The 25,585-nt window shown below is 37.3% G+C and overlaps 1 protein-coding gene and 1 pseudogene across 1 annotated transcript in view; one reads left to right on the top strand and one right to left on the bottom strand.

Moving 5' to 3' along the window:
- The first annotated feature begins 7,557 nt into the window (after positions 1 to 7,557).
- Positions 7,558 to 25,585, top strand: part of VIRMA (vir like m6A methyltransferase associated) — an 82,579-nt gene continuing 64,551 nt past the window's right edge. Inside the window, exon 1 of the mRNA XM_044668431.1 lies at positions 7,558 to 7,620. Within this exon, the coding sequence (XP_044524366.1) occupies positions 7,558 to 7,620 (63 nt within the window). The remainder of the gene's footprint in view (positions 7,621 to 25,585) is intronic.
- Positions 17,080 to 19,026, bottom strand: LOC123232565 (annotated as a pseudogene).

The raw sequence follows: 25,585 nt of genomic DNA, 5'->3' as shown, positions 1-25,585 counted from the left end.
TCTCCCAGTGGCAGAGCAGCTGGATTGGTGCTGAGCTGGTATAGCTTCCAACTGACCTACCTGACTCAGGTTATCATTGGATTGGTTTATCTGGCTGAGATATTGCATTCTAAGATGAACAAGATCAGCTCAATCATTTTCCCCTTAGAGACACTGTCCACATTGAAGAACCAGCTCAGTTGAACAGCAAAGAAACTCATTCCTCACCAATACTATGTCTTGAAACAACAGTCCTGATGCCCCTCTGAAAAGACAAAGGACATTAAGGCCCTGAAGTTCTAGAGATATGAGTTGCCTTGGCCATATTTGTTCCTTATGTGTGTTCCTGCTACTATTGTACTTGAAGTTTATGTTTTCTCTCCCTGACCCTAGACTCTGGGTGTATTTGTAGGATAGTGGGCCTCTAGTGTTGGGAAAATGTAACTACTCTTCTTGCTATATTATTTGAATAAATGCTTTTGTTAACTGAGCCTCCTGACTCATTGGGAATTCATGATGTTGTATTTGGTCCATAGAACTTCATAAAGGTTACCTTTAAAATTCTAGAAGTAGTAACAGCTACCTTGGTGGGGACATAGGCTACCTATGCTAGTATAAACTGGGTGAGTTAGGGAGCCTTGAGAAAGCATTAAAAAGGTGCCTCAGCAGCCACTTAATCCAATGTAGCTCATCTATTGCTTCTCTGAAATCATCACCTTTGTTAGCAGGACTCACACTACTAATACTCTAAAGCCTTGTGATACTGTCTGAGAACAAACTTTTTCTATCTGACCTGAATTATTTAAGACATTCACTATAATAGCAGAAGGTGGCAAGGTCATTATCTTTACCCCCATCCCATGATGTGGCTCACTGTTTCTCTGGTTGCAGAGTCCAGGTTGGTGACCCTTTCCCTTCCTCCCTCCCTTCCTTCCTTCCTATTTTCCTCCTGTTTCTTTGACACTGCATGCTGGGCTATTACCAGTCATTTGTCTTAAGGCTGGGCTTTGATGACTATGGAAGAGAGAGTGAGGTTGATGTCTTTGTACAACTCTGACTCACTTAAGTCCAATTTGTTTGAGAGTCAAAAGACATCACCCATATTATTTTACATTTTCCATCCCAGATATTCATATGGCTATTTGTGTCTAACTTGTGGTAGAGCCTTCAGAGCTCCTATTAGTTCAACCTGCCAGTTGGAATATTGTATACTGACCCCAACATACTTATGCCATTTTGGTCCTCTTCAAGTACAAAGGAAAACAACAACCAACCAACCTATTACTTGTGGAGTAATATATTCTGTTCTAGTTGTTGCATTTTAGGCAGAACATTGGCAAATGGGAGCAATATAAGTTAGGTAAAAGAGCAGAGCAACATGCCATATGGGGATTGGTTGAAGGAACTGAGGATATTTAGCCTAGAGAGAAAACCGGGGGAGTAATAACATGAACACCATTGTTACAGATTGTATGTTGTTGCAATATGGAAGGAAGATTAATAGCAATTGCAAATAGGCAGATTTAGATTTAAGATAAGAATAGCTTTCCTAATAATGTTGTTCAAAGTGAAATGGTTTGCTTTGGGAGATAGTGGATTCCCCATATTGGAAGTTTTCAAATAGAGTCTCTTCCACATTCCAAGATTATTTTAGTTTTTTCTCATATTATTCTTTTCTTCAAACATTCCCTAAGTTAAATTGACTATGTGAAATAATTTTGGAACTCTATTTAGCAAGACATGTCAAAAATTGAAATTCTTCTAATACCTTTATTTTTTAATTAAAAATTTTTTAAAGAACAGAGATATTACAATTTTTTTTCAGTTATAAATTCTCTTTCTCTTCCCCTAAGACTCCCCAGCCCAATGAGAAGGTTAGAAATATGAATCCTATTAGAAATATGTATAGTTAAGCAAAACAAATTCTCACTTGGCTATTAGACTATCAGTTCTCTTTCTCTGACAGCATATTTTATCCTGAATTGTTTCTAATTATAGTTGGTCATTGTGTTGTTTGGAGTTACTGTAAGTGTTAAATTTAATGGTTTGGCTAAATATATGAAAATTATAAATCTTTTATTTATAAAAGAGGAAGAAAGAGTAAAAGTACAAAAGGGTAGAAAAGACATTAGCCTATCTAACTAAATATTATTCCAATGCTTGGCTCAGCCAGGACTTTTTAACCTTCAATCAGCATTAAACTATCTTCAGAAGACAGGAAGGCAAACCTTCCTGTCCATTCACCCAAGGCAATGACTGGAGCTGAAGGTGACTCCTGAGGCCTACTTTCTTTTTTGAGCCAACTGTCTTCTTGGAGCAACTCTCTTCTTGGAGTTCACTCTCTCCTTGGAGTGACTTCTTGGATACTCTCTCCTTCTTGGAGTTCACTATCTAACTAGCCTCCTTCACCAGATACTTTTACCAGCATGCCTTCATGGCTTTTATGGTGGTTTCCTGTCCCTGCCCCTTTTCACAAGGGTCAATCACAGCTTCCAAATTGTCTGAGTTCTCACCTTTGGAATTACACCTTTCTGAGTGTGTGAACTCTTAAGTTTCTGGTTTGTTCTCGTCTAGCACTAAGTAAGGTGTGAACTTACTAAGTTGCTTTCAAGCTTCTCCCACCTAGTTCAAGTTTGTGTTGATTCAAAGTTATTGCCAACAAAAGTGTTAACTAAGCAGAGAGAACAAAGGATTCCCTTTTCACAAGTATGAACTCAAAGAGAACCAAGAATTCCCTTTTACATTACTAACTCTTTCAAAGTTGATTTTCTTGATAATGTTATTGTTACTGTGTAGATTGTTCTTCTGTTTCTACTCACTTCACTTTGCATCAGTTTGTATAGATAGATCTTTCCAGGTTTTTCTGGAATATTTCTTTCATTATTTCTTAAAGGATAATAGTATTCCATCGCATTCACATACTATGATTTGTTCAGCCAATGCCCAATTGATGGGTATCTCTGGAGTAATTCTTTGTTACTACAAAAAAAGCTGTTAAAAATATTTTTTGTACAAATGGATCTTTTTCTTCTTTGATTGTCTTGCAGTTTGATTTCTGGGCCAAAGGGTCCACATGGTTTAATAGTTTTTTGGGCCTAATTCCAAATTGTTTTCTAAAATTGTTAGACTAGTTCACGTGTCCACCAACAGTTTATTAGTGGGCCTGTTTTCCCATATCCCCTCTAGCATTTATCATTTTTGTCACCTTAGCCAATATGATGAGCACAAGGTAGTATCTCAGAGTTGTTTTAATCTGTATTTCTCTAATTATGAGTGATCTGGAGCATTTTAAAAATATGCCTATTGGTAGTTTTGGTTTCTTCCTCTAAAAACTACCTATTCATAATTCTTGCTTGGAGAATGACTCTTATTCTTATGAACGTAATTGTTTCCCATATATTTTAAAAATGAGAGAGTTATCAGGGAAACTCACTGTAAAGATTTCCCCCCAAATTCCTGGTTTTCTTCTTATTTGAGCTGCATTGATTTTGTGAGTGCAACACCTTTTTAGTTTTATCTAATAAAACATTATCCATTTTACTTCCTGTGAACCTGTTTCTTATTTGGTCATCAACTTTTCCTCTATCCATAGATCTGGCAGGAACTTTTTTTTCTTGACTAAATTGCTCAAGTACTTGATCACATGGTTTGGTGTAGATTCTAACTGATCACCCTAATGCAAATATTAATAATATAGAAATAGGTCTTGATAAATGACACATGTAAAACCCAGTGGAACTGCTCATTGGCTATGGGAGAGGGATAGGAGGAGGGGAGGGAAATGAATTACGTAACCACGGAAAAATATTCAAAATTAATTAATTAAATATTTCCAAATCTTGACTAAATTGCTTATATGACCCTTGATATTGCAGACATATACCTTTATCTTGATATATGGTGTGAGATATTGGTTTATGCCTAGTTTCTACCCCATTGATTTCTGTTTTTTTTTTCTGAGTTTTTCTCAAATACTGAGTTCTTTATAATTATTATTTAAAACCTCTATCTTCTGTCATAGAATTGATATTATCAGTTCCAAGGCAGCTAAGTGGTGTGGACTAGGCAATTGGGGGTAAGTGATTTGCCCAGGGTCAAGGAATTGTCTGAGGCCAAATTTGAACCAAAGATCTCCCATGTCTATCCACTGAGCTACATAGCTGCCCTAGTAGTAGAATTCTTTTGCTTCTGGATATTTTCTGCCTAATCTGTTTTTGGGATCAACCCTTTTTTGTTGTTTAGTCAAGTCCACCTCTTTGTCACTTTATAAGGATTCTCTTGGGAAAGATACTGGAGTGATTTGCCATTTTGTTTTCCATTGAATTAAGGTAAACAGAGGTTAAGAGACTTGCTTATCACATAGCCAATAAGTGTCTGAGGCTGGATTTGAACTCAGATCTTTCTGACTCCAGGTCTAGTACTCTATTCACTTAGTCTTTTAGCTGCCTCTTCTCTATTTCTTTACCCAGTACCAAATTGTTTTGATTATAGATTTTTTTTGGATATCTGATACTGCTAGGCTTATTTCCTCCTTTTTTTTGAGGATGATAATAGCACCTATTTCGTAGATTTGTTCTTAGGATAAAATGAGATAACATTTGTAAAGTGCTTTGCAATATCTAAACAGAAGCAGTTATTATTTATCATCCTTGTTCTACTTCTGACTTTTGGAATTTTTTGGGCTTTTAATATATTTTCATTTGTTATGTTAAATATTTTCCAATTACATATAAAAAATTAACATTCATTAAAATTTTTTTGAGCTTCCTTCTGCCTCTCCTACATTCCTTGAGAAGTCAAGCAAGATGGTATCAATCAGACATATGATAACATGGAAAACACATTTCCATATTAGATATGTTGGAAAAAAATACAAAGAACAAGAAACATAAAAAAAAGTTTAAAAAAGTATTTTTTCAATTTGTACTCAGATTCCATCAGTTCTCTCTCTGTAGGTAGATAGCATTTTACATCATAAATCCTTTAGGAATTTCTTGGATCATTGTCTTGATCAGAGTAGTTAAGTCTTTCATAGTTGATAATTGTTACGATGTTGCTGTTGTATATAATGTTTTTCCTGGTTCTATTCATTTCTTTTGTGTCAATTCATGTATGACTTCCTGGTTTTATCACCATTCTTCAGAGGCCACTTCATCTTGGAACTTCCCTTATTGCCTGGGGTCTCATTCATTAGCCTCCGAAATTTTTCACCCTGTGACATCCATTTGCTATGCTTATTCCCTTACTCCACTGATGAGTCCTTCCATTTTGGGGAGGGGCTCAGGCCTGCCACAGTAAGGTCTACTCCTGGCTCCAAGCTTCTCTGAGGAGATGGGGGTTACCTACCTTTCCCTTGCTTTTCAGCTTCCTTTTGTGTTTTTTTCTACCATTACAGAATGAACTTTTTGAATGAAAGCACTATCTTTCTTTTCCCTTTTATTAGTCACATGAAAATATTAACAATAGCTGACTTTTATATAATGTTTTAAGGTTTGCAAAGCACTTTTACATTTGATCCTCCCAATCACTGTGAGGTTGTGATATTATTATTTACATTTTATAGCTGAAGAAATTAAGGCTGAAAAGTGAATTGGTTTCCCATCCTTAGTCAAGCTAATAAATATTCTAGGCAGGATTACTTTTTTTTTTAAAACTCTTTGAAAAATTAAATTGATTCTTTTTTTTTAAATTTAGAATAATTTTCTATAGTTAGACAATTCATGATTTTTCCTACCCCTCTTCCCTCCCTCTCCGGGAGCTGACAAACAATTCCACTGGGTTATACATGTATCATTGTTCAAAATCTTTTTCCATGTTATTCATATTTGCAGTAGAGTGATCTTTTAACATCAAAACCCCAGTCCATCAAACTACATGAGCAATCATGTTTTTCTTCTGCATTTTTACTCCCACAGTTCTTTCTCTGGATATGGATAGTGTTCTCATAAGTTCTTCTAGATTGTCCTGGGTCATTGCATTGCTGTCAGTAGAAAAGTCCATTACATTAGATTTTGCCACAATATATCAGTCTCTGTGTACAGATGTTCTCCTGATTCTGCTCCATTTGCTCTGAATCAATTCCTGGAGGTCATTCTAGTTCACATGGAATTCCTCCATTTCTTTATTCCTGTCAGCACAATAACATTCCATCACCAACAGATAGCACAAATTTTTTCAGCCATTCCCCAATCAATGGACACTTCCTCTTTTTCCAATTTTTTTTGCCACCACAAAGAGCAGAGCTATAAATATTTTTGTATAAGTCTTTTCTCTTATCTTGTTGGGGTATAAACCTAACAGTGGTATGGCTGTCAAAGGGTAGGCATTCTTTTAAAGCCCTTTGGTCATAGTTCCAAATTGTCCAGAATGGTTGGACCAATTCACAACTCCACCAGCACTGTATTAGTGTCCCAATTTTGCCACATTACCACCAACATTTATCACTTTCCTTTGCTGCCATATTGGCTAGTCTGCTAGGTATAAGGCAGTACTTCAGAGTTGTTTTAATTTGCATTTCTCTAATCTGAAGGGATTTAGAATACTTTTTCAAGAGTTTATTGACAGTTTTGATTTCTTCATGTAAAAACTATCTAGGCAGGATTACTTGCAAGTTCATCTCTCCATCAAGGGAACCACTTAGTTGCACCAAGTAAACCCTTCATTGCTTGGTGCCTCGTTTTATTTGACTCACTAAAGCTGATGGGCTCTCCAAGAGAGTGCAGAAGAAAAGGGCCAAGGATTCATTGTCTTCTGTGTAAGGATAGAATATTGATGAGTCCTAAGTGTCTGCAGTCTGGATTGGGGTAACTGGCCAGACAGAAGGATGGTACTGTTATGTGGCTGGAAAGTTTGTTAGAAATCCCTCAACCACTCAGGTAGTGGGAGACTATAATTAACCACCCCATCCCACCCCTTTTTTTTTTTTTTTATGTATCCTCGTTTCATTTTGTGTTTGTTTGGGACCTAGGATTTCACTGGTAAAGTGTACTCTTAAGTATGGGGCAGAGAGAGGGGCCCAGGGTCATCGTAGGGCTAAAAGGGTCACTGGGCCAGTGGGTCAGAGCGGAGTTTCTAGGTCGGCATTTCCAAAACCATTTTCTAGATAGGAAAGTAAGGCTTATAGTGATTAAGGGGGAGTCGCGTGGGGTCCCGCAGCTCGTCCAGGGGAGGGAGTAGACGCAAGGGTGACTTTAGTCTTCTCAGGCCACCCTGTGAGGGGCCCTACTCTAAGGGCGGCGGCCACATTCATTTTCTTCCAGAGGAGGCCGCGCCCACAACCGTGGGGCCCGGGAGATCAGATTCCTCCTTTTTGCCCACCGCGGCCCAACACAGCCGAGGTAAACCGTACTCTAACCTCCCTTAGGGCCCAGACCCCTTCTCTGACGCCCTAGCCTTTCTCCTAGGCGGAAGCTAGGAATTGAGGGAGGAGGGACCTATGAATAACATGGAGGTTGAGAGGGTGTTGGGGACCAGCGCAGGCGCGCTGGGCAACGGAAGTACTGTTCCCTGAGGCTGCTGCGCTGCCGCGGTCGCTGCGTTACCCCGGAAGTCCTGCCCCTGCCCCCGCCCGCGGCAAACATGGCGGTGGACTCGGCGATGGAGCTGCTATTTTTAGACACTTTCAAGCACCCCAGCGCTGAGGTAATGAGGTCAAGCTTAGCCTAGCTTCTTCCCCTGGTCCCCGGGACCCTTCTGGGAACGCATCGGGCTGGCTTGGGGGCCCCCTCGCCCTTTCCCATCTCTTCCTCTGGGGTGGGGCGGTCGCTCTGTGGATGGAGCCTGGAGGCGGCCGCGGCTCTGGCCTTGGCTTCCCGTCGTGGGTGTGTGTGTGTGTGTGTGTGTGAGTGGGTGGAGGAACGCCTTCTGCACCCCCGGGAAAGGGATGTAGGCTCCGGGAAGAGGAGGATAACCCAGTCGCGGGGCTGTCTTCCCTCTCCCCCCTTTTTTCTTTTCCCTCTCTCTGTTCTTGAGGTCACTTCTAGGCCTACAACGAAGGGAAGTTAAACCAGGGGAATGAATGACCGGGACCCCTGGGGTCTCTCCGGACCGTGTCCTTGAGAGGTCGGGGAAAGCGCTTTAATTGGAGAAGAGAAAGGGAAGTCTAGTTGATGCATCTGACTTGTTGGACGCCTGTTTGGTCGTTTAATTCCCTCCCTCCCTAACGCCAAAAAAACCTTTTTTCCTTCTGGCGGGAGGTGGGAAGGCTAGTTACTAATAAACATTCTACTTTGGGAATTCAGCAAGTTGTCCTTTTTGAACCTGTTGTGGATCTATAACGCTTAATAATACTTAAGCACCTTTTTTATACTGAGTTCTCTGAGAGGGGGACGTTTTAGAAGATTTGGAAGAGAATGGAGTTCAGAGGAAGTCCATTAGGGAATTGCTGTTGACCTGAGTAAACGTAACTCCCCTCTGGCCCTTTTGCTCTCAGAAGTTACTTTTGGATATCCAGAACAATCTAATTGACTGGTTCAGCAGTACATAAAATAAATTTTCGCAGTTTCCCCAAGTCTTAGAACACCTTACTAATTAGGCTAAATGATAACATTTACTGTAGGACCAAGATCTTTGTTCTTTTTCTTTTTTTGTGTGTGGTTGCAGACCCTACTAATAATATAAGCGAAACTTTGCAGAGGATACCATTGGTTACATTGCTGATCAGGCAGAGCATTTCATTCAGCAAATTTATATAGAAAATTTACTGCTTGCAAGGTGCTTTGCTCCTTAGTCTTTGTAGGAATTCTGAAGGAAGCAACACAAATTCATCATTATTATTGAAAAAAAAAAAACCAAAAGAAAAACAACAGGCTCCCCATTGATGGGGAGGGGAGTGTTGGTCACTTTAGTAATGTGTAATTTTGTAGGAAATGGAATACTATAAAACTAATATTTATTGAAAACTATTGTGGACAGCGTTTTAAGTGTCACGAGTAATAGAAAGACTTAACATTTGACTATTCCTCAGGGAATTTAAGAATTTTGGGGAAGAAATAAGAAAAAAAATTTAATGACATACCAAAAATATAGAATGTTAGGCCTGGAAGGGACATTAAAGATTACCTAGCCTGTTCCCAACCTGTAGTCCAGGGGAATTGGAGCAGTTACTGCAAGAGGACCCTGGTACATATATTTGTCAACTGTCATCAGTGGCTTAGATTAAGGAATAGATGGAATGTTCATCAATTTTGAAGATGACACAAATCTGGATGGGGTATCTAATACAGTGGAAGGCATGATGCAGAAGATTTTTGGCTTGCCAGAGTTTTGGACTGAATCTAATAAGGTGAATGAAGTTCAGTGGGATAAATGTAAAAATTTGCATTGGGTACCAAAAAAATCAAGTTATAAGTATTGGAGGCATAGTTAGAAAGCATTTGTTCTGAAAAAAGAACTGAGGGTTTTGTAGGCAGCAAACTTAATATGAGTCAGCAGTGTGATATAGCAACAAAGAAGCTAAAATGATCTTGGATTCCATTAAGTGATGCATAGCTATCTAACAAGAGTAGAGAGTTGGTAGTACCATTGTGTTCTGTCCTCATCAGACTTCCTTAAAGTATTGCATTCCATTCTGGGTACTGCATTTAAGAAGATCATTGATAAGATGGAGAGTGCCCAAAGAAGGGCAACCAGAATAGGGAAGGACCTTGAGTGCATGCCATTTGAGGGTTGTTTGAAGAAACTGGTGATGTTTAGCCCAAAGAAAAGAAAATTCAAGAGGGACATGATAATTGTGTTCAAATATTTTGAAGTGCTGTTCTGTAGAGGAAAGAATTAAATTTACTGTATTTGGGCCTAGATAATGGGGCCAGTAACAATTTATGGAGGTTGCAGAGAGGCAAATTTAGGCTTGCTGTAAAAAACAAAAACAATTTCCTGACAATTAGAACTGTTTAGTAGTGGAATTGACTGCCTCAAGAAATGGTGGAGTCTCCCTACTTGGAAGTCTTTAAGCAGAGACTGGATGAAGTGGCTATGTTATAGTAGGTAATTACTTTTGTGTATTAGGTTGAACTGAAAGAGCCTCTTTTTTTCCAATTCTGTGAGCCTATAATTATAATTTTCCTTTTTTAGAATTAATAAAATATGCAGTTGTCTATCATAAAAAATAAACCATCTAGTAGATTGAATAAAATATAAGTTGAATTAATATATTGCTATTTTTAAGTTTATATAGATGTTATTGATATGAATAGAATAAAATATCAGTTTTCATTTAAAAGCATTGCATCCAAAGGAGCTTTTTGTCTTGTATTTTCTTCATCGGTGTACACTAGTAGTACAATTGCTATCCTAACTTATGCATGATTTTTTTTTAGAGTTAAAAGGAATTCCTTATCATTGATATAGTCCATTCTCATTTAATAAAAAATGAAATTGAGGCCTAGAGAAAGGGAAATAATTTTTCTAAGGGTATACAGCATGTTGATAGGACAAAACCCCTAGGTTTTCTGATTCTTCTCCCTAAACTTCCATTTATATCACATTGCCTTTCATGATGGTCTGTGATGAAGTATCAATAAAACAGTAGCTCATTTAATATATCACTTTTCAAATTTATTTTTTAAATTTATTTTAAACCCTTATCTTTCATCTTAGAATCAATATTGTGTATTGGTTCTAAGGCAGAAGAGTAGTAAGGCCTAGGCAATGGGGGTTAAGTGACTTGCCTAGGGTCACACAGAGCTAGGCAGTGTCTGAGGTCAGATTTGAACCCAGGAACACCCATTTCTGGCCCTGACTCTCAATCCACTGAGCCACTTACCTACCCCCCCTAAGCTAGCATTTATTAAGTATCTTTTACTAAAGGACTGTAGTGGGGAGGGACTGTCTTCACTGTAACTTTGTGATAGACACAGTATAGATAATGTCTGCTCCCATTTTGAAGGTGAGGAAATAAGAGTGTCAAGAGGTTTTGTGGTTTGTCCAGAATATCATAGCTGGGGACTCCATTTTTACTTCAAGTACAATTTTTTTTTTTTCCATTATAACACTGAAGGAATTTAGAGAAGGGAGAGACCATTGAAGTGGAATGATCAAAGAAGGTTTTATGGAACAGGTGGTACTTGGGCAGGATCTTGAAGTATGAGTATTATTTGGTTATCCAGAAGAGCATCATTCTATGTGTTTCAGTGGTGGTAACTATAGCAGTTTGGTCTGATTCTTCTTTCTTGATAAATTGTGAAATCTTTTAGAAATTAAAAAAAATTGTCATTGTGTGAGTGGTTTTCCAGAGCTGCTTATTTCACTTCATAAAGTTCATGGAGGTCTTCCTGTCATACTTGTCATTTCTTGTGATGCAAAAATATTGTTACCTTCATATGCTTACTTGTTAAGTAGATTTTCCCAATAGATGGGTACCTACTTTGTTCACAATTCTTTATAACAAAAATGTTTAGGAATATATTCCTAGTAGTATTACTGTTGGATCAAAAGATTTGCACACATTACTGCCTTTTTGTGGTGTGAGAAGTTTTTCTAAATCTGTAATTTCGTCCAGACTGCTTTCTAGTTTGCTGAGAGCTATTTTCTCTTTACAAAAAAAATATTTATTTATTTTTAGCATTTATTTTTCTTTTTAAATTTTGAGTTCCAAATTCTCTCCTTCCTTTGCATTCCTCCCCCATTCACTGAGAAGGCAAGTAGCATATCAATACACATGAAATCATGCAAAGCATGTTTCCTTATAGGCCTTATTTAAAAAAAAAAAAAAGAAAAAGTGAGAAAATTATACTTCAGTTTTGCACTCATAATAGGTTATCATTTATCTCTTCCTTACCAAGACTTTCCTATTACCCCACCCAAATTTTACCTTCTTGACCCTGATGCTTCTCCCGAGGACACATATGACAGCCTTTCCACTCTTGCCCAGGGTGGACACAGGTCCTCAGAGGCTCTGGAGGCCCATCAGCACACATTCAGCAAATTGTAAACTTGTGCATTGTTGGTTGTGTTGCTGACAATAGCCCAGTCATTGTGGAAAATAGTCAACAAGCATTTATTAAATGCTTACTCTGTGCCAGACGTGTGAGAAAGCTATTTGTAACTGTATTCCAAAACTATCCCATTTTTTCATCATGAGTCCTTTGGAATTATCATGGATCATTGTACTAATCGGAGTATAACCAAGTCTTTTACAATTGATCACCATTACAACATTGTTGTTATTGTTCACAATGATTTCCCTGTTCTCCTCACTTCACTTTTCATCAGTCATTTTGGTCTTGCTATGTTTTTTCTGATCTCTTTGGGATAGTTTTTTTTATTTTAACTTTACCTTCTGTTCTTATCAGTCCTAAGACAAAAGAGTAACAAGACTAGGCAATTAGGTTAAATAACTTGCCTGGAGTCACACAGATAGGAAGCAGCTGAGTCAAGATTTGTACCCAGGTCTTCTGGCACTCTATTTACTGTGCTACCTGGCTGTTTGGCCGTGTTTTTTCCTGAAACCACTACCTTTGTTATTTCTTACAGCACAGTAGTATTCCATTGTAGTCATAGGCTACAGCTTGTTTAGCCATTCCCCAATTGAGCATCCTCTTGATTTCCAATTTTTTGCCAACACAAAAAGAGCTGCTATAAATATTTTTGTACATATAGGTAGGTCTTTTTCCTTTTACTTTGATCTCTTTGGAGTACAGACATAGTTGTGATATTGTTGGATCAAAGAGTAAGCAGTTTTATTGCCCTTTGGGCATAGTTTCAAATTGTTCTTCAGAATGGTTAAACCAGTTCACAACTCCACCAACAGTTTATTAATGTACCTATTTTCTATCATCTCCAGCATTTGTTATTACTGATAGGTATGAGGTGATATACCTCAGATTATGAGAGTAAGGTTCAAGATTTGCTGCCCCACCTCCATTTCCCCCTCCATTATAAAAAGCTTTCTTGAGTGTCTCTTTTATATCAGAAAATTTTTTCCATTCTATCTCTCCCTTCCCCCTTCTTATAGTGCATCCCTCTTTTTTGTGCACCTCCCCCCTTTTTTGAGATCATTCCAACATAATTGACTTATATTCATGCCCTCTGTCTATGTAGACTCCTTCTAACTGCCCTAATAATGAAAAAGTTCTCAGAAGTTACTTTTATCCTCTTGCTATTTAGGAATGTAAATAGACTTCTAATTGCTCCAATAATGAAAAAGTACTTAGGTGATATATGTATCATGTTCCCATATAGGCCTGTAAATAGTTTAAATTTGAGTCTTATGATGACCCCTTCATGTTTATCTTTTTATGTATGCTTTTCTTGATTTTTGTATTTGAAGATGAAATTTTCTATTCAGTTCTGTCTTTTCATCAGGAATACTTGAAAGTCCTCTATTTCATTAAATATCCATTTTTCTATTGAAGAAGCATAATTAGTGTTGCCAGGTAGTTTGTAATTTTAACTCCTTTGCCTTCTGGAATATCATATTCCAAGCTCTGTGTTCCTTTAACATGGCAATAGCTAAGTCTTGTATGATTCTGATGGTGGCTCCACAAATTTGAATTGTTCCTTTCTGGCTATTTGTAATATTTTCTCCTTGACCTGGGAGCTCCAGAATTTTATTCCTGGGAGTTTTTATTTTGTGATTGATGAATTCTTTCACATTCTATTTTACTGTAGAACTATATTGGGGCAGTTTTCCTTAATAATTTCTCAAAACATATCTAGGCTTTTTTTGTCATCACTTTTAAGTAGTCCAATAATTCTTAAATTATTTCTTTGAAATGTTTTCTAGATCGGAAGTTTTTCTAATGAGATATTTCACATTTTTTTCTATTTTTCTATTCTTTTGACTTAGTTTTATTGTTTCTTGATGTCTAATGGAGTCATTAGCTTCCATTTATTTGAATCTTCTTTTAAGGAATTATTTTCTTCTTTTTTTTCCATTTGGTAAATTGTATAATTTATTTGATAATTCAAGGCCTTTTTTAAACCATTCTTTAAAATATCCTTCTCCCCCCTCCAATTTCCTTAATCCACAGGAAATGTAATAATTAAGTAGAAGAAATTTTGACTCACTTTAGATTTAGCAGTATTCGCTGGGAAAGGATGAAAACATACACGCTCTTCTGGAAAAAAAAAAAAACTTGATTTTTCTCTGTTGTTTGAATGCTGGGATAGCTGAAAGATTATATTTCTGTAATTCATTTGAAATGTACATTATGAGGTACAGGGATGAGAGAAAAGCTTCCTAGTGCTAATGATATTCAGAAGCAGAGTTAAGGTAGCATTTGAGCTCTGGGAAGAGAATAAGACTTGACATTTAAAATTTCAGTATGTGGTTTTAGGATTAGTTCCTTATGAGTCTACCCTCCTTAACTCCGATTTCAGCCTCATTGCAAAGTAAGACCTATTTATTTAATTCCTAAACCTAAAAGTCATATATACATTATTATCAGCTATACTGTGTTTTTGGGGAATCTTTTCCAGTTTGAAATGGACAAAGCCTTCCTCAGTTATCTGAGCAATTAATTAAATAAAAAAATCTTCATCTTCACTTGTAAACCATGGGTAAACCACCCCCACAAATCATAGGAAAAATGAATGTAAAGTCCAATTCCATTTAGAGAATTTATTTTTCCCCTTGATTTTATTCTAGTAACAAATTTACATATAAGTTTTCCAAAGTTACATGATTCATGTTGTCTCCCTCCCTCTTCCTGGAGTTGACAAGCAATTCTACTGAGTTATATGGGTATTATCATTCAAAACCCATTTCCATACTATTCATTTTTGTAAGAGTAATCTTATAATACCAAAACCCCAAGTCATATACCCCTATAAACAAGTGATAAATCATGTTTTCTTCTGCATTTCTACTCCAAAAATTCTTTCTCTAGATCTTTGAATTTATCAAACACAAGATTGCTGAGGTCATTTACCCCTGTAAATTTAAATTAATATCCAGTAACTCCAAGTATTATATTTTATAAGATGTATTAATAATCACTTGAAGTAAAAGAAATGAAAGGACAAAACTAAAAGCCTGAGTAAAGTCAGCTTTCCCAGCCATAGTCACGGGGGAAAAAAAAAGAGAGAGGGGCAGGGTTACACACAAACTTTATCTACAAAATGTAAGGATGTGAGAATGAAAGTGGGATGCTGGAAGAGAGAGTCCTGGGGTTCAAATTCTAATTATACACCACATATCTATTGATCCACCCTTCTATCTCTCTTAGCCAGTATCAGATTGTTTTGCTGATCACTGCTTTCTAGTACAGTTTAAGATCTGGTACTGCTAGGCCACCATCCATCACATTTTTTATTAGTTCCCTTAATATTTTTTATCATTTCTTCTTTCAGATGAATTTTGTTATTATTTTTCTAGTTCTGTAAAATAGTTTTTTGGTAGTTTGATAGGCATGGCACTTAATAAGTAAATTAATTTAGATAGGATTGTCATTTTTATTAAATTAGTTTGTCCTACTCATGAGTAATTAATGTTTTTCCAGTTCTTTAGATCTAGTTTTATTTGCGTGAAAAGTATTTCGTAATTATGCTCATATAATTCCTGTGTTTATTTTGGCAGATAGATTCCCAGATATTTTATATTATCGAGAATGATTTTAAATGGAGTTTCAATTTTTTTACTCTTGTTGGTGATTTTTGTTGGAAATATATAGAAATGCTGATGACTTATGTGGGTTTATTTTGTATACTGCAACTTTGCTAAAGTAATTAATTATTTCCAACTAGATTTTTAGTTAATTTTCTAGGATTTGCTAAGTACACCATCATATCATCCACAAAGAGTGATAGTTTAGTTTTATCATTGCCAACTTCAATTTCTTTTTCTTCTCTAATTGCTACAGCTAGCATTTTTAGCATAATATTAAATAATAATGGTGAGAATGGGCATCCTTGCTTCTTCACTCCTTATCTTATTGGGAAAGCTTCTTTCTAATTTATCACCATTACAGATGATACTTGCTAATGGTTTTATTTTTATTTTTTTTTTAATCCTTACCTTCCGTCTTGGAGTCAATACTGTGTATTGGCTCCTAGGCAGAAGAGTGGTAAGGGGTAGGCAATGGGGTTCAAGTGACTTGCCCAGGGTCACACAGCTGGGAAGTGCCTGAGGCCAGATTTGAACCTAGGACCTCCCTCTAGACCTGGCTCTCAATCCACTGAGCTACCCAGCTTCCCCCTTGCTAATGGTTTTAAATAAATACTACTTATTATTTTAAGGAAAGGCCCTTTTATTCCTATACTTTCTAATGTTTTCAACAGGAATGGGTATTTTATTTTGTCGAAGGCTTTTTCTGTATATATTGAGATAATCATGTGATTTCTTTTAGTTTGATTATTGATATGGTCAGTTATGCCCATTTAAATAATATTCAAAGAATTCAGTAAGAATGATAAAAATGCTCTTTTCCTTTGGACACTCACAAGTTTGAAAAGTGAAGAGGAAGCTAGTACCAACTAACTTGACTCTTAGGTCCAAGATCCAAAATTTTTCATCATTTTTCCTCTTCCCACTTATGAATATTCTACTCAATAGCAGTTTATTACTTCGATATTCTTTTTAAGTGGTTAACCTAAGTCCTTAACTGCATAAAAATCTAACTTTGCGTTTTAAATCAGGCAGAGCCTGTTGAAAACCTTCTACCAGTAGGGCATAACATCTGCCTTAATCAGAGTATGTGGCCATATGGTGGATATATCTGTTTGAGTTCTTGGGAAAAAGCCAGTATTTCTACTGGCAAATCATGAAAAGAACCTGCTTCACCAGTAACACATACAGACCAATAAGTAGTATTGTTTAATTAATTTATTTTTAAGTATTTTTCCAAGGTTACATGATTGGTGTTCTCTCCCTCCTCTATTCCCTTTCTCCCTCCCAGAGCTGACAAGCAGTTACCTTGGATTATACATGTATTATCAGTCAATACCTATTTCCATATTATTCATAGTAGGATTGTTTGATTCTCTGATCAAGATGCTGGGCAGAACAAAAGAGGAATCAACTTTAAAGATCTGGAATTTAAATTACTTAAGATTGCTTCTTCTCCTCCATGGGAAATTGGAGCCCTTGAGAACCTTCCATCTCTAGTGCTGGATGGGAATTGGGATGAACAGTATAAATCTTTGTTCAAATGATGCCTTCTATTATCCAGAAGCCTTCTGTATATTGTGTTAGGAAACCACTCATCATTTTTGTTTGCTGCCATTACCACTGTGTAATTGATGACCAAGTTTGGCCCAGAGAACAGGGTAGAAATTTGACCTTCTTTCTTTATTTGCAGAGTTTGAAGAGTCATCCAACAATTTGTCTTCATTTGGATCCATTTTGGAAAATTCTTGAATTGCTTCATCATCTACAATATAAATTTCATATCCATTGGAGTCAGTCAGAATAGCCACTTACACTGTTGCTTTTCCTGATATATCTAGACTAAGGGTGTAAAAATCTTCTGGTTCTCCTTTTTCATCAATGCTCCTATGTCTGGTAACATTTTCTTTAGAGAAAGCAATCTTAAAGGCTGCTTCCTTGATGCTCTGCAACTGTAGTTGGCTCTGGTCTGCACAATCCAGCAGATCTCTTTGTTTTTCATTATCCTTCTCATAAACCGTTATCCCCAGAAGGTCATACCAGGAATGCACATGTCAGACATGGCCAAGGTCACTATCAGCACTGGGTTTGATGGGGGGAATGACTATGGATATTTAAATAGAATGTATATACTCCAGGAACTTAAGTTTCAAAAACTTTCAGCAACCTCTTGGAGTTGCCACTGCAACTTCCTGGCCTTAGTGACAGTGTGGCTGGAAACCACTATGAGGCTTAGAAAATTGTTGCCAAGTTTGTAGTCACCAATGCCATAATTATAGGTCAGTTACCCATTACAGGAAGCCTCAAATTCCTAGGGCTGCAGGACCTCTATCCCCAACAGGTCTGATAAAAAACATGGTGTCTAGAAGCAGTTACTTACTTTGAACATGAAGTGCACTGTGCCCTGAGAGGTCTCAGTCTCTTGTAACCTTCCCCTATCTTGGTGTTCTTGGGCCCTATCCTCAAGGCTCCTCACATGTGCAGTACCCTACCTTCCCACCTCTGGTTTAAAAAAAAAAACAACAAAAACTTTTTTTTTTTTTTTTTTTTTTAAACCCTCAACTTCTGAGTATTGGCTCCTAGGTGGAAGAGTGGTAAGGGTGGGCAATGGGGGTCAAGTGACTTGCCCAGGGTCACACAGCTGGGAAGTGTCTGAGGCCAGATTTGAACTTAGGACCTCCCATCTCTAGGCCTGGCTCTCAATCCACTGAGCTACCCAGCTGCCCCCTTCCACCTCTGCTTTTAAAAGAGTTCTTTTCAATGTGGGAGTAGAAACACAGAAGAAAAACATTTCCTTGATCACTTGGTTCGATGGGGATATGATTGGGGATGCAGACTCTAAATGATCAACCTAGTGCAAATAATAATATGGAAATAGGTCTTGATGGATGATGTATGTGAAACACAGTTGAATTGCTAATTGGCTTTGGGGTGGGGGAGGGATGAGGGAAGGGAAGGAGTATGAATCATGTAACCATGGAAAAATCCCCTAAATTAATTAATTAAATAAAAATAAATGAAAGAGTTCTTTTCTTCACTGAGTTTTTATCTTCTACTAGGTCAGTTCTGTTTTTAAAGGTATTTATTTTCTTCAGTACTTTTTGTGCCTCCTTTATGAAGTTGTTAATTCTTTTTTTCTCGCATCATTTCATTTCTTTTCCCTGTTTTTCCTCTACCACTTTTCTCTCTTTATCTCTTTTAGGAATTCTTGTTAGACCTGGATCGAGTTGGCATTTTTGGAGGTTTTCCTTGTAGTTTTTCACAAGTTTATGTCTTGGTTAGCTCTGCTACAGTAATAACCTTTTAGAATCAAGTTCCTTTTCCCAGCCCATTTCTTGACTTTGAACTTTATATTAAAATTGAACTCTTCTTACCTTGGGGTGGGAAAGCACTGTCCCAATCTTCAGTCTTTTTTGTGCTGCTGTTTTGAAAGCTAGTTCTTGGTGGGTCTGCAAATTTTTGGTGCTTTCAAGGTGGTGTGATCCATAGAAAGAGGTGACCATTGTTGTGTGGTCTGTACTCTGGTCTTCTGCAACTGTAAGTGCTAGTATTCCTTGTGGCTGTGGAACTGTTACTAGATTCGCTGCTTTTCTTCAGTTATAATTTCTGTTCCCAAATTAATTCCCAAAGCTGCTATGCCTCCAACATCATCTGGGGTGCTGCTATGCTCTAGGCTGACACCCCCCTACACCCCCCACCCCCTGGCCTAGTGTCACAGATCCTACTGACTTCCTAAGTTGTCTTAGGCCAATGTTGGCAAAGTATTGGCATCTGTGCCCAGCCCCACACAGGGAAGCTGCTCTCTTCCCTCTTCTTCCCAGTTTCTGCAGATATTTTTTGCATGTTCCACCTCTCTGTCCAGGCTCTCAAAGGAGCACTTCTTCCCTCTGCTCTCTGGGGTAGTGAGGGGCCTCACAGGCAGCTTGAAGCTGTAGTTTGGGCACACAAATTTGGAAACCTTCGCCATCAACTGTGTTAGGCTATAAAAATGCCTCAACTGATCTTTGGTTCTGCCACTCCAAAATTTGATTTGAGGAGTTACTTCATCTATTTATTCATTCATTTATTTATTTTCAAGATTTTTTTTTTTAACCCTTTCCTTCCGTCTTGATGATGATCAATACACCCTGTATTGGCTCCAAGGAAAAAGAGTGGTAAGGGCTAGGCAATGAGGGTTAAGTGACTTGCCCAGGTTCACACAGCTAGGAAGTGTCTGAGGCCACATTTGAACCTAGGACCTCCCATCTCTAGGCCTGGCGCTCAATCCATTGAGCCACCCATCTGCCCCCTGAGGAGGTATTTTAAAGTTGTGTAGAGAGAAATGTTGGGAGAGTTTAGCTAGGGTGCTACCTATATTCTGCCATTTTGTCTCTGCTCCCTGCCCAGCAATTTCTGTTGAAGAGGGGGTCCTTACTACCAGTAGCTGGTACATTCAACTCTTCTATTTTTATTTATTTTTATTTTATTTTTTTTTTAACCCTTAACTTCTCTGTATTGGCTCCTAGGTGGAAGAGTGGTAAGGGTGGGCAATGGGGGTCAAGTGACTTGCCCAGGGTCACACAGCTGGGAAGTGGCTGAGGCCGGGTTTGAACCTAGGACCTCCTGTCTCTAGGCCTGATTCTCAATCCACTGAGCTACCCAGCTGCCCCAATTATTCTATTTTTAACCAGTACTAAATAGTTGCTGTGATTACCTCTTTATAGTATGTATAGTCTGAAATCTGATATCCCTTTCATTTAATAGGCTAAGAGACAGGCACAGAGAGAGAAAGTAAAAAAAAAACTGCATTTAGAGTTTTTTTGTTTTTGTTTTTTTTTTAATCATGAGTCCTTTGGAATTGTCTTGGATCATTGTCTTGATTAGAGCAGATAAGTCGTTAATAGTTCATCATTGTACAATATTGCTGTTCCTGTACACAATATAAGGAGAAGTTTTTTGTTTTTTTAATATAGTTAAGGATAGGGAGACTTGAGGATATTTGTAAACAAAGGGCAATAAGGTAAAAAGAGAAAAATTAAAGATGAATGATTGGGCAAGGTCATAGAGGACTCTTCCTCTTATATAGTTACTTTATTCCTAGAAATACTCATCCTGCCATCAGAAGATTTTCACTTATATTATGGTGAGGTGGATCCTAAGGATAGCATCCTAGAGATGCTCTAATTTATTAGTAATAGTTCTTTGAAGAATTTCTTTTGGTATTTAGAAAATAAAATAGCCTTTTAAAAAAATTAAAAATTTTTTTACAATTATTATTTGACTTGTCTATATAGTAGGGCACATATCATTCATTTTCATATAGGTAATTAAACAATTTTAAGGACAGTCCTATGTGTAAAAACATTATTAGACCGTGAAAGAGACACAGTCCAAGTAAATACATTATTAGCTCTTGTGGAGTACATTCCAGTCTGTTATGAATAATATTGATATAGATGGATATATTCAAAATATTTAATAGTTTATTTAAATCCATATTGGTAATTAAGAAGACCACATGCCTGCTAAGATCTAATTCAAATGCCCCACCATTACCTCTGCCTTCCTGGCTTGTTCCGCAGGAAAGAGAGTTTACCAATCTCAATCTCCCTATTTAAGCTTTTGTTTACATTGTCTTACTTCACCACATAAGGGCAGGAAGCCTGTTGAATCATGGGAAATGTAGTTCTCAAGTCCTTTAAGCATCCACAGGAAGTTTATATTATGGATCTTGATATTAAGACCAAGGACCCCAAATTTCCACTAAGTCCTGGCTAAGAACCTATATTCCAGAGGTTAGAGTACAGTTTAGAGAAGCATAATATCCATAACGAAGGAGACCATTGTCCTTATGTACTCTTCCCTAGCAGGGACCATATCTAGAGAGCTGTTGTTTCATTCTGGATGCCATATTTTTGAAAGGACGTTGATAAATTTGGGAGCCCAAACAGGAGATTAAAAGTCTCCAAGGTCAGTCTATATCAGTGGTTCCCAAACTTTTTTGGTCTACCGTCCCCTTTCCAGAAAAAAATATTACTTAGCGCCCCCTGGAAATTAATTTTTTTCTTTTTCTTTTTTTTTTTTTTTAAAACCCTTGTACTTCGGTGTATTGTCTCATAGGTGGAAGATTGGTAAGGGTGGGCAATGGGGATCAAGTGACTTGCCCAGGGTCACACAGCTGGGAAGTGGCTGAGGCTGGGTTTGAACCTAGGACCTCCTGTCTCTAGGCCTGACTCTCACTCCACTGAGCTACCCAGCTGCCCCCTGGAAATTAATTTTTAAAAAAAATTTAATAGCAATTAATAGGGAAGATATATGTATTAATGTTTCTACCTTTTTTGTAAAATATAGTAAAGAAAGGTATAAATTAGAAACATTGAACTTTGAAATTATGAAACTATTGAACTCAGAATAGAATGTAATACAAAAAAAGTTAAAACATTTGAAATCATCTTAATAAGAAGGATGAACCTGGTGTGTTGCTACAAATTTAGTAATCTTTGGCTCTATTTTCGTCAGCAGTAATCTTAAATCACCCCGCTTGACTATTTGCAATTGGTTTCTTTTTTTTGTTAATAAATTGGTTACCACACTGAATCCATGTTCCAAAATGCACCTGTGGCCATCACAGTTCCCCTGGATCACTGTAGCACCCACCAGGGGGCAATGGTTCCCACTTTGGGAATCATATAGATGATCTGTCAGAGATTCTGGGATATTTAAGCTGAAGTAGATACAACTATCTTGGGGAGTGGGGGGTGGGATAGCTCCATGGTAGCTATCATTTGGTGCAGTAAGATAGCGTGAGGAATCTGGAATCTGAAAAACCTGAAGTTCAAATCTGGCCTCAGATACTGGTAGTGTGACCCTGGTCAAGTCACTTAACTGTTTCAGTTTCCTCATCTGTAAAATGAGCTGGAGAGGGAAACCTCTCAAATTATCTTTGCCAAGAAATACCCAACAGGGGTCACAAAGAGTCAGTCACAACGGAAACAATTTGAGCAACAACAAAGCTATTGTGTGGAAGAAAATTAGATTTATTCTTTTTAGTTCTTGAAGATAAAATTAGAAGTAGCGAGTAGAAATTTCAGATAACCAGATTTAGATTTAGTTTAAGGAAAAGGTCCAAACAATTTCAGTTATCCAAAAGTGTAATTGACTGCCTCCGAATGTGGTGACCTTTAAGCAAAGATTGGATGACTCGAAGATATTTTTTTTGTTCTGTAATTATATGACAGAATGATGATTATTTTTGACTATAGGAAAGCCACTTCCTCTTTTTCCATTTTAGTTTCCTTGTTTATAAAATGAGGCAATTGAGTAAGAGACAGAGAAGTTAAAGGTAATTACCAAGTTTATAACTTTGGTAACTTAAAAGATGATGCTTCTTTTTAACAAAGATAGTTTAAATTTCATGTATAGAAAAACTTCCCAACAAGTAGAGTTATCCAAAAATGGAATGTTTTGTTTCACACTAGAGGTCTTTAAATTGCACTTGTTGAGGATGTAGTACAGATGGTTCTTCATATATGGGTTGGACTAAATGGCCTCTTAGGTTCTTTCTAATTTTGAGATTCTGTGATGTTAGAAGGAGGAATAGTTTTTAGAGCAGGGAGCAAGATAATGAGTTACTTGTAAAGGTATTGAGATATTCTGATGGAAATAGCTCTGTTGAAATATTTTTAATAAAAAATTTAGTGATTTTAGCAATATTAATGTCATTAACACATGGTTAAAATATATTTTTAAGTTTTAACATTCATTAAAAAATATGATTTCCAAATTATCTCTCTTGTCCCTTTCTCCACCCATTGAGAAGGCAAACAATGTCAGTTATACAAATGCATATATTTTAAGGTCAGAAATAAGGGACTGGAACTCTGGTGAGAAGCTGAGATTTGATTTAATAGTTATTTGCATAATGGTGATACTGAAAGCCATAGGAACACATGAGATAATTAAGATAGATAGTGTTGAGAGGGAGAAAAACCTAGAAAGGGGACCTAAGAAGGATGAAGAAGTATCCAAGATGACTGATGAGGAAAGGTGAGAGAGGTAGAAGGAGTAAGTACCATGAATTTGTGTTGTGATAAATCTGTTATCGATAAGCAAATGTTAAGTGCCTACTCTGTGCCAGACACTGTGCTGAGCACTGGGGACACTAAATCAGCTGTACTGAATCTGTTATACAGATGTGTAGTGTTCATAATATGCTTTTAGCACTAGATCTACAGATCTAAAAACAAATGTTGGCTACTCTCAAGGAGCTCAAAGTCTGATGGGGAGATAGCATACAGTTAACTTTATACAAACAAGATGCATAAATAGAAGTTTATCCTAGAGGGAAGGTGACCAAGAAAAGGTGAGTTTGGAAAAGTCCTCTTGCAGATTTGAACTTAATTTGTAAGGAAGCCAGGTAAGCCAGGAGGTAGAGGGGAGGAGGAAAAGCATTCCAAGCATGGCATAACTTTCTCATTTTATACTTGAGGAAATTAAGGACTGGAGTAAATTATTAAGCCAGAGTCAAATAGGTTAGTAAGTGGTAGAACTGGGACTTGAATCCAGGCACTTCATTGTACCATGCTGCCACTAAGGGGAGGATTCATTTTCAAGAAGGAAGTTCTGTGTGGACAGTAGTATATCAAAGAAGAGTTGGGATGGATGAGGATAGGAAAGAGCCATTTGAATTAGGTGGTAAGGTTATTAGTGACCTTAGAGAAAGATGCTGGATTCTAGATTCCAACAATATAATTTAACAAATATTTATTATTACCTACTCGGTGAAAGGTCCTGTGCTTAGGTATGGAGTGTACAAAGACAAAACAGAAAACCTTAAAAATTTTTTTAATTTAAACATTTATTAATATTCATTTTTAACATGGTTACATGATTCATGCTCCTACTTTCCCCTTCACCCTCCGCACCCCTTCCCCCCCCATGGCCGACACACATTTCCACTGGTTTTGTCATGTGTCCTTGATCAAGACCTATTTCCAAATTGTTGGTAGTTGCATTGGTGTGGTAGTTTCAAGTCTACATCCTCAATCATGTCCATCTCAACCCATGCGTTCAAGCACTTGTTTTTCTTATATGTTTCCTCTCCTGCAGTTCTTCCTCTGAATGTGGGCAGTGTTCTTTACCATAAATCCCTCAGAATTGTCCTGGGTCATTGCATTGCTGCTGGTACAGAGGTCCATTACATTCGATTTTACCACAGTATATCAGTCTCTGTGTACAATGTTCTTCTGGCTCTGCTCCTTTCACTCTGCATCAGTTCCTGGAGGTCTTTCCAGTTCACCTGGAACTCCTCCAGTTTATTATTCCTTTTAGCACAGTAGTATTCCATCACCAGCATATACCACAGTTTGTTCAGCCATTCTCCAATTGAAGGGCATACCCCCCCTTTTCCAGTTTTTTTGCCACCACAAAAAGTGCAGCTATAAATATTTTCGGACAAGTCTGTTTATTTATGATCTCTGGGGTACAAACCCAACAATGGTATGGCTGGATCAAAGGGCAGGCATTTTTTTATAGCCCTTTGAGCATGATTCCAAATTGCCAACCAGAATGGTTGGATCAGTTCACAACTCCACCAGCAATGCATTAATGTCCCAATTTTGCCACATCCCCTCCAGCATTCATTACTCTCCCCTTCTTTCATTTTAGCCAATCTGCTAGGTGTGAGGTGATACCTCAGAGTTGTTTTGCTTTGCATTTCTCTAATTATTAGAGATTTAGAACACTTTCTCATGTGCTTATTGATACTTTTGATTTCTTTACCTGAAAATTGCCTATTCATGTCTCTTGCCCATTTATCAATTGGGGAATGGCTTGATTTTTTATACCATTGATTTAACTCCTTGTATATTTGAGTAATTAGACCCCTGTCAGAGTTTTTCCCAGTTTGTTGTTTCCCTTCTGATTTTGACTACATTGTTTTTGTTTGTACAAAAACTTTTTAGTTTAATATAATCAAAACCATTTAATTTACATTTTGTAATTTTCTCTAACTCTTGCTTGGTTTTAAAGTCTTTCCTTTTCCCACAGATCTGACAAGTATACTATTCTGTGTTCACTTAACTT

This window comes from Gracilinanus agilis, chromosome 1 (assembly GCF_016433145.1).
Source record: "Gracilinanus agilis isolate LMUSP501 chromosome 1, AgileGrace, whole genome shotgun sequence".
NCBI lineage: Eukaryota > Metazoa > Chordata > Mammalia > Didelphimorphia > Didelphidae > Gracilinanus > Gracilinanus agilis.
This window is presented reverse-complemented; position numbering and strand designations above follow the sequence as displayed.